The 16142-nt window shown below is 43.0% G+C and overlaps 1 protein-coding gene across 1 annotated transcript in view; it reads left to right on the top strand.

Annotated features, from left to right (window-relative positions):
* The window catches only part of LOC117742059 (ankyrin-2-like), a 98366-nt gene that overhangs the window by 46329 nt on the left and 35895 nt on the right, over positions 1-16142 (top strand). Inside the window, exons 37-41 of the mRNA XM_034549349.1 lie at positions 2925-3002; positions 3150-3281; positions 3532-3672; positions 3784-3994; positions 4464-4542. Coding sequence (XP_034405240.1) covers positions 2925-3002; positions 3150-3281; positions 3532-3672; positions 3784-3994; positions 4464-4542 — 641 coding nt within the window. The remainder of the gene's footprint in view (positions 1-2924; positions 3003-3149; positions 3282-3531; positions 3673-3783; positions 3995-4463; positions 4543-16142) is intronic.

The following is a 16142-nucleotide window of genomic DNA, read 5'->3' as shown; positions in this document are numbered from 1 at the left end:
CAATAAAAAGGGAGCTATAGAGAGTGGATGGCAGACAAGGTCCTGTGAAGAGGATAGACTGAAGAGTTTTTCATTTGAGGAGAGTGAGGCTAAAAACTCCCCATGTGCAGCGTCACATTTTGATGACTCAACTGAAGGGGCAGTGGGCATTACCAAGTCACGCGTGACAATGGATGACTCTAACAATGGTCATAAAGATGTTGATGTAGTTGGTGATGATTCAGTTCTCGAAATAAACGATGTTCTGCAACTAACAAACAGGTCTGACACATTACAACGACCCAACAATTTGTTGAATCTAAACACTGTGCTTTCTGTTGACCCAGCTAAAGAGCTATGTCATCAAGACTCGCTAGAGGCAAGTCCTCTCATGGAGGATAGATCTTCAAACAAATCCCCTGATTCGATTGAGCCAAGCCCTCCCGGAGAATCTCCTAGTCCAGACTCTCTTGAGGGAAGTCCCACTCAATCAAAGGACACTGAATTTAGGATGCCAACCAAGACAGCTGTGTACGAGGATTATGCCTCCCAGTTGAAAGCATGTTATTCATCTGACAAAAATGTTTACAGTGATGAAACTGAGCAAGAAGAACAAGAACACAACTATGGGATCATCCAAATGGAAAGTGAGAGAAAAGACCTACATTCCAACTCAGCAAAGACACTAACCGATGGCAGCATGTATTCTGACACCAACAAATGTGACAGTGAGAATCTTCACTTGTTCATAAGACAAGACTCTCACGAGGCAGATGAAAATCAGGATGATACCACCAATAAACAGTTCACCCCTGAAGAGGAGATGTTTAAAATGGCTGCAAAGATCCAGACATATGAGGAGATGGAACAGGAGGCTAAAATAAAGAGAGACAAATCAGAGACTGATTATCTCAGAAACGATGAGCCAGATCTAAAGCACTTGGCACAGCTTGAGGCTGAGAAACAGGTTAATCTTTGTCCTGCAAAGGAGAGAAATCCACTTGATAAAACACCTGTTCGAACAGGTGATGAGAGAACCCCTGATCCATTTCAGTTTCAAGAGGGGAAGCTTTTTGAAATGACCAGAGGGGGAGCTATTGATATGACAAGAAGAAGTTTTGATGAAGGGGAAGGGTATGCATTTTTTCATATTGGGGAACTCCCAGTTGATGAAGTTGTGCCAGAGGAGACTGGGGAAAGTAAAATAAAGTATTTAGCTTTAGAGAATAGTGATTATATTACAGATGCAACCCTTGAAGAGACCACCGAATTAGCTCTGACTCATGATGCCAATGACACAGTTCCTACTCCCAAACCTAGAACTCTCATCAAACCCTCAAGGGACAAGTCAGAAAGTGAGATGCCACTTTCTGAAGCTTATCTTGGCTGCTCTGTAGAGGTTCAGCTTGGTTCCCCCAGTGCTTTGGAGAGACTAACCAACATTCAAAGTGAGGTTGGGAACCTTGAAAGCCTTGGTCTCGGCTACCTAGACTCTACCATAGCTGACCTTAAATCCGACACTTCCACAGTTGCCCATTCAGCGTACTCAGAGCAGAGCCATGATTCCCTCTCAGACTCCTCTCCTGATGATGATGACGATGAGGAAGATGAAGAAGATCAGTGCTCAGTTATAGAGATGTCCTTCGCACAGGCTGGCATCCCAGCATATCATCAGGATTCACCCCCATCTTTAGAAATGACTATGAAAGACTCTCAGCCTGATCAGGTTCAAAGAAAAGCAGAAAAAAGCACAACTTTGGATCGTAGGCCTAGATCTGAGGCTGATAGTGAAACAAGTAAAGCCTCTAATAACGACTGTAGGAGTTATTCTGACAGTAGTGAACCCACTGATAAATCCGACCTTTCTCCATTCAAACTTTCTGCCACGACCCAACAGAAACCTCCAGCTCAGGCAATCTCCTCCTCCTCTCCCCACAGAGAAGAAATCCAACTTTCTGAGACAACTGAAACATCGATTAGGTCGTCTTTGGATGCTGATGACATAGGCAGCGCTAGTCATAGGAGTCCAGACTCTGTTATCTCCACATATGACATTGCGGTCTCACACAGTACTGATTCAGGGTTCAACCAGTTGCCAGGTGTGCAACCATCTTCTGGGAGAGAGGATGTTTCTCAATCCAGGCCTGCCTGGGATGCTACGGTGGAAACTCAGATGCAGAGAATCTTCGATGAGCCAGCTCCAGACTGTACGCCAGGTATGGCAAGAACTACATGAGCTTTTGCTTTCTTATTTCTTCTCCTTGGCAGCAAGAACCTCTTCCTAAGAACATAATGCAACCATTAGTCATTGTTGTGTTGTTTTCACTTGTTGTGATTTGTCATGTCCCATCTGTCATTGGGTTTTCATGTTTCTATTTTGTGCGTGTAGGTGTGTGTGTGTGTGTTTGTGTGTGTTGTGGTATTTTGCATGTTGTTAAGTCACTTTCCCATCTGTATTTCTGTATATGCAATCTCAAGATTGAATGGCCATGTTGTCAAAAAAGTTGCAGCTTTAACAATTTTGAAGCAGACTTCCGTCATTGTATTGGGATCTGCTCTACTAATACGGCTTTACTAATATTAGCATCCACATTGCTTAATATGCACAATGCTTACACTAATGATTCAAACCATGATGTGCTAATTGTGAGCAAATAATAATAGTCTGTAAACAAGTCAGCTTCTCCTCAAAATTACAAATACAACCTTTGTGTTATCATCCATGTAAACATCACAGACCCACATTTCATTTCAGAGTATTACAGCCCATAACATAGAAACTTCAGGAAATAAAATTGTAGATCTACACTTACAAAGTATATTATTATGAATGGTACCTGCAATGTGAAAAAGCATTACTTTGAGATATAGGCAATGGTATTCTACACCTTGAACTGTTGACATGATATTCAAATTTAATGTTTGGCTCTGACGGCATTTTTTAGTGGATTGGCAGGATGATGCTGACAGGAAAGAGGAGACATTGGCTATTGTTGCAGATCTTCTTGGCTTCAGCTGGACTGGTAAACTGTCAAACCATCCAATCATTTTGCAAATATTTAGTTTGAATTGAAACAGATGTATTTATTTGCAGAACTTGGGGAATAGCTCAAAATGTATCCAATGTTATTTTTATTTTTTTCAAACTTTTCAATCCCCTTTCACTCTAGAACTGGCAAGAGAACTGGAATTCAGTGAGGTTGATATCCAATTAGTGAGAACAGAGAATCCTAATTCTCTCCAAGAGCAGAGCCATGCCTTGCTGCAGCGCTGGGTTGAGCGGGAAGGCAAACATGCCACAGGTACATTGCTTGTAGGTCTGACAGATTTGAATTGACATGTTTCTAGTATTTGTCAATACAGTACTATAAACATTTCTATTGAGTTGGAAGATACTGAATGCAATATTAGCTTTTTACTTTCATGCACTCCGGGTAATTGTGAGAACACCTTCTGTGCAATGTAGATTCAATGTAATTGTACGTTTGCCATCTTTATTGAATGCTTTTGTTTTTTTAACAGTATATTAATGGTTGATAAATCCTTCCACAGAGGATTGTCTGATTAAGAGACTAACCAAGATCAACCGCATGGACATTGTCCATCTTATTGAAACCCAGATGAACAAGTCCGTCCAAGAGCAGACATCTAGAACTTATGCAGAGATAGAGAAGACACTGGATCACAGTGAAGGTAGTAACATCTCCAAACACTGAACTCAGCAACCAGTTTGAAAGCTCTATCTAACACCAGGCTGTATTTGTGTGTTTGCTAGCACTCTTATTTATCATGTGTGTTTTTCAGTGTCAGTAGCCCTATCTTCAGTGCAAGAGGATGCAGACAGCCCCAGAGTTGTGAGAAGGGTTGAGTCAGACCGCAGACCACCCCCAGCTGTTTCTGAAGAGGATCTCTCAGTTGCTTCCCTACTGGATATTCCTTCCTGGGCAGAGACGGTTGGACACATCCACTCAGAGAGCATGCATTGTGACCTGTTGGAGGAGCTCGAGATCCCACAGTAATTGATTGATTTGAAATGATTCCTGATTCTGTAACATATGTTAGCAGCGTATTATAGCGCCACATCATTTGACGTGCTTCAACGGACACCCATGGCACACACCATATAGGCAGAAAGACAAAAAGACATCAAGCATGTTGATGCTGGTAAATAGAACTGTGGGTCAGTGGTTAGAAGGTCGGTCTTGCACCTAGTCGATATGTCCTTGAGTAAGATACTTAACCCTGAATTTCTCCCCGTAGCTGTGTCTACGGTGTATGATTGTAAGTCGCTTTGGATAAAAGCGTCAGGTAAATGAAATGTAATGTAGAACAGTGTCATCTCCTGACAAGGAAGGAGGTTGCAGGCATTTGCCCCGTGCCCATTGTATGTGGGTGTTGCTCTTTAGTCTTGTTGGATTAGAGCTTTGTCATATCACATTCATCCAAGTCATATTTTGTGACCTAGAATTCCTTTTGTGTTACAGTGAGTTGAACCCTAACCTGTGGACCTCTGAGGATGTAATTACAGAGGAAACTACAAGTTACGACAACTTGGATGAGCAAGTAAGTATGCTTACGACTTCAAAAGAAGCAGCACTGGAGAGTCACGTACCTCAGGTTTTTGACCCCGAAGTGAAAGACCAGCAAGATTGCTGCAGTGTTGAAGTTCATGTCCCCGTGCCGTTCCAAGGTGGCACTCAGTGCCAAGTCAAAGATGACTCCAGCCAAACCTTACCATTGAAGCAGTGTGGTTGTGAAGATGAGCAAGGGCAATCAACTGAAATTCTGAAGTTACCATCATCTATATCTATCAAAGACTTTGGTTTGAGCCTATCAGAGTCAGACCAAGCTGAGACTGACTTTAGTGAGCTTTGTGATGAGTTGTTCTTTCCACCACAGTATACAGACACAACTAAAACCATTGTCGGAAGAATTTCTGACAACACTAGCTTCCACCAATCAACTCTGGCCATGGCTGAAGATGACATAGGTGTAGCTCAAAAAAGCAAGCTCTCTCAGAAGTGTACTGATGAGATCACAGCCCAAGTACTGTCTGGTCATGACAAGATACCACAGGCTTTAGATGTGAACATGGACTTTAAACCCTTCAAGTCAAGCAAGCAAGAAAATACGAAATCCCAAGTGTACAGCGACGTGTACCCGGAAAACCTTCCCTTCATTGATGATTTGATTGAACCCATTATTGCTACAGCTAAGTACAGCATGGTGAAAACATTTGAAATGATGGTACCAAAGACCAATTTGCTACACAGTCTGACAAGTGGCCCAACTCACATGGCTTGTGACTCAACTGATATCAACCATCTTGCACAACAATCACCTGAGAAAGATGTAACATTACATTGCACTTTTATAGAGAACAGCCCTTTGAGCCCTGATTCTTTGGCAAATGAGAAGCAGTTTGGCTCATTTTCACTTGTTGATGAAAGGGGTCTCTCTCCGAGGTCTGATCCTTGTAGTTCACGAGATGTTACCAATAATTTCACTGAAAATGAATTCGACCTCAGTCAATCAAATACAAATGACTGTGCACCACGGTTTGGTTTGAACGATTTTGCCACACACTCCTTTTGTTCGGAGTCATTCGAGTATTGGAATAACTATAGGCCTGACTCTCAAGGACTTAAATATAGTTTACCTATACCGGAAGGTGTACAGATAAAGAGAGATTTTAATGCATTCTCACTTGTGACATCAGATATTGAATCTGGTGAATTTTCAGAAAGGGATTGCCGACCATCATCACCAGAATCACAAACTTCTCAGTGCAGTTTCTCATTTCTTGAACTTTTGCTCTCAGAACCTATACGCGCCCAACTTATGAGTCAATATTGTGATTATTATTTACTATATTCAGGAGGGAATCCGCTCTCACCACTACTGACTTCAGCTCCTTACACTACAGTGTACAAAGAACTCGGTCAGGGGAATTCTTTGACACCAGAATTATTAGCTTCAGATCACTTGCAATATTCTATGAATGCTCCTTCATCGCCTATTAATGAATGGTTGGATGAAAAAAGCACAGATGCACCAGATCTATTGGCATGTCTTGCAAAAGCTGAAGAAAGGGTATCTTTGTTAACAACTGCTATTTCAAGAGCAACATATCTGACATATGCAGAAGTCAAAAGTACCCATAATGCAGATTCAGGCTGTTCGAGTCAAACAGAAAAGTCATTTGAGCAAAGGCCGCTGTCATCTGAAGCACCAAAACAACAGATAGAAAGTAGTCAATCTTTCCTTGATTACTGGTTTTGTACGTTTGAACCACAATTATCTGAATACATACCATCACAAGGTCCATCACATATCAATTTAACCAACGTGACACAAAACACCCCACAACACAATGAAATGCAAGAATCCATGAATTTGTATTGGGTGAAAGATTCATCCAAAGTAGACTCATGCTCAGATCAAAAAAGTCCCAAACAATCTGTAAAAACTTTTAATCCACTCAAGCAACTACCTCCATCAAAACCAATAGTCTTTAACTTGGTAAAGAGACCAAAATACATTTTAAACTTTACAAATAACTCCCCAGAATCTGTGACATCAGATGTGCACTGTTCTTTGTCTCCATGCATGACATTTGGCCCAATAAAGAGTCAACATTGTAACTATTACTTACAGTACTCTGATAGTATACCAGTATCAACGCGTTCAACACTGTCAGATGTGGAGCATTCCGGATGTTGTCTCAAGAAATTGTTTGATGAAACCAGACCAGAGTCCCCACAGTCCGTTTTATCAGACTTTAGAGCATCCTCCCCAGAATCTGTGGTGTCTTTTGAGAAGCAGTCTTTTTCTACATACATGCCATTTAACCAGATGAAGAGTCAACATTGTAACTATTACTTACAGTACTCTGAAAGTAGACCAGTGTCACCTCTTTCAACACTCTCAGGTGTTGAGTATTCCGGAATTTGTCTCGAGGAATTGTTTGACGACAACAGACCAGATTCCCCCGATTCACTTACTTTACAAGTTGACGCTAAACACACAAGTGTGAATATAACTACGTCCCCATCATTGGTCGCTGCAAGACCTTTTACATATGCAGATGCTGTGCGGGGAATTACACATGAAACAAAAGCAGACGCTTTTTTGGTTTCCAAACCATTTGAGTTCATACCTATACGCCCTCCATCAAAGGTCTTAGACGAGGAGTCCACTCAGTCCTCCATAGAGGACTGGCTCACTAATTTGAGACCATTGTCTCCCGAGTCAGTGGCGTCTCAAAGTGATGATAGGCCCCTCTCTCCTGATTCACCTGTTCCTCATTTCCAATCTTCCCTAATCGGTTACGATGTTGAACTGTCGAGGCACCAGTCGTTTTCACCACAATCCACGTTGTCAGACTGGGAAGATGCTGATTTTGGTCTGGAAACTCTGTTTGATGATACCAGACCAGAGTCCCCACAGTCCGTTTTATCAGACTTTGAACTTGATCAATTATTTAGTTGCAGGTCATTGTCCCCAGAATCTGTGTCTTCTGATTTTGACTTTTTGCTCCTGAAGGACTGTTTGGGAGACTTTAGAGCTTCTTCCCCAGAATCTGATGCATTTCAAAGTCTACATAGGCCCCTCTCACCTGATTCACCTGTTCCTCAGTTCAGATCTGCCCAGAACAGTTACAATGTTGAACCGTCTAGGCACCAGTCATTTACACCACAATCAACATTTTCAGATTGGGACGGCACTGATCTTTGTCTTGAAAACCTGTTTGATGAAATCAGACCAGAGTCCCCGCAGTCGTTTTCATCAGACTTTGAACTTGATACATTATTTAGTTGCAGGGCATTGTCCCCAGAATCCGTGTCTTCCGATTTTGACTTTTTCCTCCTGAAAGACTGGTTAGCAGACTTTAGAGCATCCTCCCCAGAATCTGTGGTGTCTTTTGAGAAGCAGTCTTTTTCTACATACATGCCATTTAACCAGATGAAGAGTCAACATTGTAACTATTACTTACAGTACTCTGAAAGTAGACCAGTGTCACCTCTTTCAACACTCTCAGGTGTTGAGTATTCCGGAATTTGTCTCGAGGAATTGTTTGATGACAACACACCAGATTCCCCCGATTCACTTACTTTACAAGTTGACGCTAAACACACAAGTGTGAATATAACTACGTCCCCATCATTGGTCGCTGCAAGACCTTTTACATATGCAGATGCTGTGCGGGGAATTACACATGAAACAAAGGCAGACGCTTTTTTGGTTTCCAAACCATTTGAGTTCATACCTATCCGCCCTCCATCAAAGGTCTTAGACGAGGAGTCCACTCAGTCCTCCATAGAGGACTGGCTCACTAATTTGAGACCATTGTCTCCCGAGTCAGTGGCGTCTCAAAGTGATGAAAGGCCCCTCTCTCCTGATTCACCTGTTCCTCAGTTCCAATCTTCCCTAATCGGTTACGATGTTGAACCGTCGAGGCACCAGTCGTTTTCACCACAATCCACGTTGTCAGACTGGGAAGATGCTGATTTTGGTCTGGAAACTCTGTTTGATGATACCAGACCAGAGTCCCCACAGTCCGTTTTATCAGACTTTGAACTTGATCAATTATTTAGTTGCCGGTCATTGTCCCCAGAATCTGTGTCTTCTGATTTTGACTTTTTGCTCCTGAAGGACTGTTTGGGAGACTTTAGATCTTCTTCCCCAGAATCTGATGCATTTCAAAGTCTACATAGGCCCCTCTCGCCTGATTCACCTGTTCCTCAGTTCGGATCTGCCCAGAACAGTCACAATGTTGAACCGTCTAGGCACCAGTCATTTACACCACAATCAACATTTTCAGATTGGGACGGCACTGATCTCTGTCTTGAAAACGTGATTGATGAAATCAGACCAGAGTCCCCGCAGTCCGTTTCATCAGACTTTGAACTTGATACATTATTTAGTTGCAGGGCATTGTCCCCAGAATCCGTGTCTTCCGATTTTGACTTTTTCCTCCTGAAAGACTGGTTAGCAGACTTTAGAGCTTCTTCCCCAGAATCTGATGCATTTCAAAGTCTACATAGGCCCCTCTCACCTGATTCACCTGTTCCTCAGTTCAGATCTGCCCAGAACAGTTACAATGTTGAACCGCCTAGGCACCAGTCATTTACACCACAATCAACATTTTCAGATTGGGACGGCACTGATCTTTGTCTTGAAAACCTGTTTGATGAAATCAGACCAGAGTCCCCGCAGTCGTTTTCATCAGACTTTGAACTTGATACATTATTTAGTTGCAGGGCATTGTCCCCAGAATCCGTGTCTTCCGATTTTGACTTTTTCCTCCTGAAAGACTGGTTAGCAGACTTTAGAGCATCCTCCCCAGAATCTGTGGTGTCTTTTGAGAAGCAGTCTTTTTCTACATACATACCATTTAACCAGATGAAGAGTCAACATTGTAACTATTACTTACAGTACTCTGAAAGTAGACCAGTGTCACCTCTTTCAACACTCTCAGGTGTTGAGTATTCCGGAATTTGTCTCGAGGAATTGTTTGATGACAACAGACCAGATTCCCCCGATTCACTTACTTTACAAGTTGACGCTAAAGACACAAGTGTGAATATAACTACGTCCCCATCATTTGTCGCTGCAAGACCTTTTACATATGCAGATGCTGTGCGAGGAATTACACATGAAACAAAAGCAGACGCTTTTTTGGTTTCCAAACCATTTGAGTTCATACCTATCCGCCCTCCATCAAAGGTCTTAGACGAAGAGTCCACTCAGTCCTCCATAGAGGACTGGCTCACTAATTTGAGACCATTGTCTCCCGAGTCAGTGGCGTTTCAAAGTGATGATAGACCCCTCTCTCCTGATTCACCTGTTCCTCAGTTCCAATCTTCCCTAATCGGTTACGATGTTGAACCGTCGAGGCACCAGTCGTTTTCACCACAATCCACGTTGTCAGACTGGGAAGATGCTGATTTTGGTCTGGAAACTCTGTTTGATGATACCAGACCAGAGTCCCCACAGTCCGTTTTATCAGACTTTGAACTTGATCAATTATTTAGTTGCCGGTCATTGTCCCCAGAATCTGTGTCTTCTGATTTTGACTTTTTGCTCCTGAAGGACTGTTTGGGAGACTTTAGAGCTTCTTCCCCAGAATCGGATGCATTTCAAAGTCTACATAGGCCCCTCTCACCTGATTCACCTGTTCCTCAGTTCGGATCTGTCCTGAACAGTTACAATGTTGAACCGTCTAGGCACCAGTCATTTACACCACAATCAACATTTTCAGATTGGGACGGCACTGATCTCTGTCTTGAAAACGTGATTGATGAAATCAGACCAGAGTCCCCGCAGTCCGTTTCATCAGACTTTGAACTTGATCAATTATTTAGTTGCAGGTCATTGTCCCCAGAATCTGTGTCTTCTGATTTTGACTTTTTGCTCCTGAAGGACTGTTTGGGAGACTTTAGAGCTTCTTCCCCAGAATCTGATGCATTTCAAAGTCTACATAGGCCCCTCTCACCTGATTCACCTGTTCCTCAGTTCAGATCTGCCCAGAACAGTTACAATGTTGAACCGCCTAGGCACCAGTCATTTACACCACAATCAACATTTTCAGATTGGGACGGCACTGATCTTTGTCTTGAAAACCTGTTTGATGAAATCAGACCAGAGTCCCCGCAGTCGTTTTCATCAGACTTTGAACTTGATACATTATTTAGTTGCAGGGCATTGTCCCCAGAATCCGTGTCTTCCGATTTTGACTTTTTCCTCCTGAAAGACTGGTTAGCAGACTTTAGAGCATCCTCCCCAGAATCTGTGGTGTCTTTTGAGAAGCAGTCTTTTTCTACATACATACCATTTAACCAGATGAAGAGTCAACATTGTAACTATTACTTACAGTACTCTGAAAGTAGACCAGTGTCACCTCTTTCAACACTCTCAGGTGTTGAGTATTCCGGAATTTGTCTCGAGGAATTGTTTGATGACAACAGACCAGATTCCCCCGATTCACTTACTTTACAAGTTGACGCTAAAGACACAAGTGTGAATATAACTACGTCCCCATCATTTGTCGCTGCAAGACCTTTTACATATGCAGATGCTGTGCGAGGAATTACACATGAAACAAAAGCAGACGCTTTTTTGGTTTCCAAACCATTTGAGTTCATACCTATCCGCCCTCCATCAAAGGTCTTAGACGAAGAGTCCACTCAGTCCTCCATAGAGGACTGGCTCACTAATTTGAGACCATTGTCTCCCGAGTCAGTGGCGTTTCAAAGTGATGATAGGCCCCTCTCTCCTGATTCACCTGTTCCTCAGTTCCAATCTTCCCTAATCGGTTACGATGTTGAACCGTCGAGGCACCAGTCGTTTTCACCACAATCCACGTTGTCAGACTGGGAAGATGCTGATTTTGGTCTGGAAACTCTGTTTGATGATACCAGACCAGAGTCCCCACAGTCCGTTTTATCAGACTTTGAACTTGATCAATTATTTAGTTGCCGGTCATTGTCCCCAGAATCTGTGTCTTCTGATTTTGACTTTTTGCTCCTGAAGGACTGTTTGGGAGACTTTAGAGCTTCTTCCCCAGAATCGGATGCATTTCAAAGTCTACATAGGCCCCTCTCACCTGATTCACCTGTTCCTCAGTTCGGATCTGTCCTGAACAGTTACAATGTTGAACCGTCTAGGCACCAGTCATTTACACCACAATCAACATTTTCAGATTGGGACGGCACTGATCTCTGTCTTGAAAACGTGATTGATGAAATCAGACCAGAGTCCCCGCAGTCCGTTTCATCAGACTTTGAACTTGATCAATTATTTAGTTGCAGGTCATTGTCCCCAGAATCTGTGTCTTCTGATTTTGACTTTTTGCTCCTGAAGGACTGTTTGGGAGACTTTAGAGCTTCTTCCCCAGAATCTGATGCATTTCAAAGTCTACATAGGCCCCTCTCACCTGATTCACCTGTTCCTCAGTTCAGATCTGCCCAGAACAGTTACAATGTTGAACCGCCTAGGCACCAGTCATTTACACCACAATCAACATTTTCAGATTGGGACGGCACTGATCTTTGTCTTGAAAACCTGTTTGATGAAATCAGACCAGAGTCCCCGCAGTCGTTTTCATCAGACTTTGAACTTGATACATTATTTAGTTGCAGGGCATTGTCCCCAGAATCCGTGTCTTCCGATTTTGACTTTTTCCTCCTGAAAGACTGGTTAGCAGACTTTAGAGCATCCTCCCCAGAATCTGTGGTGTCTTTTGAGAAGCAGTCTTTTTCTACATACATACCATTTAACCAGATGAAGAGTCAACATTGTAACTATTACTTACAGTACTCTGAAAGTAGACCAGTGTCACCTCTTTCAACACTCTCAGGTGTTGAGTATTCCGGAATTTGTCTCGAGGAATTGTTTGATGACAACAGACCAGATTCCCCCGATTCACTTACTTTACAAGTTGACGCTAAAGACACAAGTGTGAATATAACTACGTCCCCATCATTTGTCGCTGCAAGACCTTTTAAATATGCAGATGCTGTGCGGGGAATTACACATGAAACAAAAGCAGACGCTTTTTTGGTTTCCAAACCATTTGAGTTCATACCTATCCGCCCTCCATCAAAGGTCTTAGACGAAGAGTCCACTCAGTCCTCCATAGAGGACTGGCTCACTAATTTGAGACCATTGTCTCCCGAGTCAGTGGCGTTTCAAAGTGATGATAGGCCCCTCTCTCCTGATTCACCTGTTCCTCAGTTCCAATCTTCCCTAATCGGTTACGATGTTGAACCGTCGAGGCACCAGTCGTTTTCACCACAATCCACGTTGTCAGACTGGGAAGATGCTGATTTTGGTCTGGAAACTCTGTTTGATGATACCAGACCAGAGTCCCCACAGTCCGTTTTATCAGACTTTGAACTTGATCAATTATTTAGTTGCCGGTCATTGTCCCCAGAATCTGTGTCTTCTGATTTTGACTTTTTGCTCCTGAAGGACTGTTTGGGAGACTTTAGAGCTTCTTCCCCAGAATCTGATGCATTTCAAAGTCTACATAGGCCCCTCTCACCTGATTCACCTGTTCCTCAGTTCAGATCTGCCCAGAACAGTTACAATGTTGAACCGTCTAGGCACCAGTCATTTACACCACAATCAACATTTTCAGATTGGGACGGCACTGATCTTTGTCTTGAAAACCTGTTTGATGAAATCAGACCAGAGTCCCCGCAGTCGTTTTCATCAGACTTTGAACTTGATACATTATTTAGTTGCAGGGCATTGTCCCCAGAATCCGTGTCTTCCGATTTTGACTTTTTCCTCCTGAAAGACTGGTTAGCAGACTTTAGAGCATCCTCCCCAGAATCTGTGGTGTCTTTTGAGAAGCAGTCTTTTTCTACATACATGCCATTTAACCAGATGAAGAGTCAACATTGTAACTATTACTTACAGTACTCTGAAAGTAGACCAGTGTCACCTCTTTCAACACTCTCAGGTGTTGAGTATTCCGGAATTTGTCTCGAGGAATTGTTTGATGACAACAGACCAGATTCCCCCGATTCACTTACTTTACAAGTTGACGCTAAAGACACAAGTGTGAATATAACTACGTCCCCATCATTGGTCGCTGCAAGACCTTTTACATATGCAGATGCTGTGCGGGGAATTACACATGAAACAAAAGCAGACGCTTTTTTGGTTTCCAAACCATTTGAGTTCATACCTATCCGCCCTCCATCAAAGGTCTTAGACGAGGAGTCCACTCAGTCCTCCATAGAGGACTGGCTCACTAATTTGAGACCATTGTCTCCCGAGTCAGTGGCGTCTCAAAGTGATGAAAGGCCCCTCTCTCCTGATTCACCTGTTCCTCAGTTCCAATCTTCCCTAATCGGTTACGATGTTGAACCGTCGAGGCACCAGTCGTTTTCACCACAATCCACGTTGTCAGACTGGGAAGATGCTGATTTTGGTCTGGAAACTCTGTTTGATGATACCAGACCAGAGTCCCCACAGTCCGTTTTATCAGACTTTGAACTTGATCAATTATTTAGTTGCCGGTCATTGTCCCCAGAATCTGTGTCTTCTGATTTTGACTTTTTGCTCCTGAAGGACTGTTTGGGAGACTTTAGATCTTCTTCCCCAGAATCTGATGCATTTCAAAGTCTACATAGGCCCCTCTCGCCTGATTCACCTGTTCCTCAGTTCGGATCTGCCCAGAACAGTCACAATGTTGAACCGTCTAGGCACCAGTCATTTACACCACAATCAACATTTTCAGATTGGGACGGCACTGATCTCTGTCTTGAAAACGTGATTGATGAAATCAGACCAGAGTCCCCGCAGTCCGTTTCATCAGACTTTGAACTTGATACATTATTTAGTTGCAGGGCATTGTCCCCAGAATCCGTGTCTTCCGATTTTGACTTTTTCCTCCTGAAAGACTGGTTAGCAGACTTTAGAGCTTCTTCCCCAGAATCTGATGCATTTCAAAGTCTACATAGGCCCCTCTCACCTGATTCACCTGTTCCTCAGTTCAGATCTGCCCAGAACAGTTACAATGTTGAACCGCCTAGGCACCAGTCATTTACACCACAATCAACATTTTCAGATTGGGACGGCACTGATCTTTGTCTTGAAAACCTGTTTGATGAAATCAGACCAGAGTCCCCGCAGTCGTTTTCATCAGACTTTGAACTTGATACATTATTTAGTTGCAGGGCATTGTCCCCAGAATCCGTGTCTTCCGATTTTGACTTTTTCCTCCTGAAAGACTGGTTAGCAGACTTTAGAGCATCCTCCCCAGAATCTGTGGTGTCTTTTGAGAAGCAGTCTTTTTCTACATACATACCATTTAACCAGATGAAGAGTCAACATTGTAACTATTACTTACAGTACTCTGAAAGTAGACCAGTGTCACCTCTTTCAACACTCTCAGGTGTTGAGTATTCCGGAATTTGTCTCGAGGAATTGTTTGATGACAACAGACCAGATTCCCCCGATTCACTTACTTTACAAGTTGACGCTAAAGACACAAGTGTGAATATAACTACGTCCCCATCATTTGTCGCTGCAAGACCTTTTACATATGCAGATGCTGTGCGAGGAATTACACATGAAACAAAAGCAGACGCTTTTTTGGTTTCCAAACCATTTGAGTTCATACCTATCCGCCCTCCATCAAAGGTCTTAGACGAAGAGTCCACTCAGTCCTCCATAGAGGACTGGCTCACTAATTTGAGACCATTGTCTCCCGAGTCAGTGGCGTTTCAAAGTGATGATAGACCCCTCTCTCCTGATTCACCTGTTCCTCAGTTCCAATCTTCCCTAATCGGTTACGATGTTGAACCGTCGAGGCACCAGTCGTTTTCACCACAATCCACGTTGTCAGACTGGGAAGATGCTGATTTTGGTCTGGAAACTCTGTTTGATGATACCAGACCAGAGTCCCCACAGTCCGTTTTATCAGACTTTGAACTTGATCAATTATTTAGTTGCCGGTCATTGTCCCCAGAATCTGTGTCTTCTGATTTTGACTTTTTGCTCCTGAAGGACTGTTTGGGAGACTTTAGAGCTTCTTCCCCAGAATCGGATGCATTTCAAAGTCTACATAGGCCCCTCTCACCTGATTCACCTGTTCCTCAGTTCGGATCTGTCCAGAACAGTTACAATGTTGAACCGTCTAGGCACCAGTCATTTACACCACAATCAACATTTTCAGATTGGGACGGCACTGATCTCTGTCTTGAAAACGTGATTGATGAAATCAGACCAGAGTCCCCGCAGTCCGTTTCATCAGACTTTGAACTTGATCAATTATTTAGTTGCCGGTCATTGTCCCCAGAATCTGTGTCTTCTGATTTTGACTTTTTGCTCCTGAAGGACTGTTTGGGAGACTTTAGAGCTTCTTCCCCAGAATCTGATGCATTTCAAAGTCTACATAGGCCCCTCTCACCTGATTCACCTGTTCCTCAGTTCAGATCTGCCCAGAACAGTTACAATGTTGAACCGCCTAGGCACCAGTCATTTACACCACAATCAACATTTTCAGATTGGGACGGCACTGATCTTTGTCTTGAAAACCTGTTTGATGAAATCAGACCAGAGTCCCCGCAGTCGTTTTCATCAGACTTTGAACTTGATACATTATTTAGTTGCAGGGCATTGTCCCCAGAATCCGTGTCTTCCGA

This window comes from Cyclopterus lumpus, chromosome 1 (genome assembly GCF_009769545.1).
Source record: "Cyclopterus lumpus isolate fCycLum1 chromosome 1, fCycLum1.pri, whole genome shotgun sequence".
Classification (NCBI taxonomy): Eukaryota; Metazoa; Chordata; class Actinopteri; order Perciformes; family Cyclopteridae; genus Cyclopterus; species Cyclopterus lumpus.
Note: the sequence above shows the minus strand (reverse complement) of the source record. Positions and strands in the feature narration are given on the sequence as shown.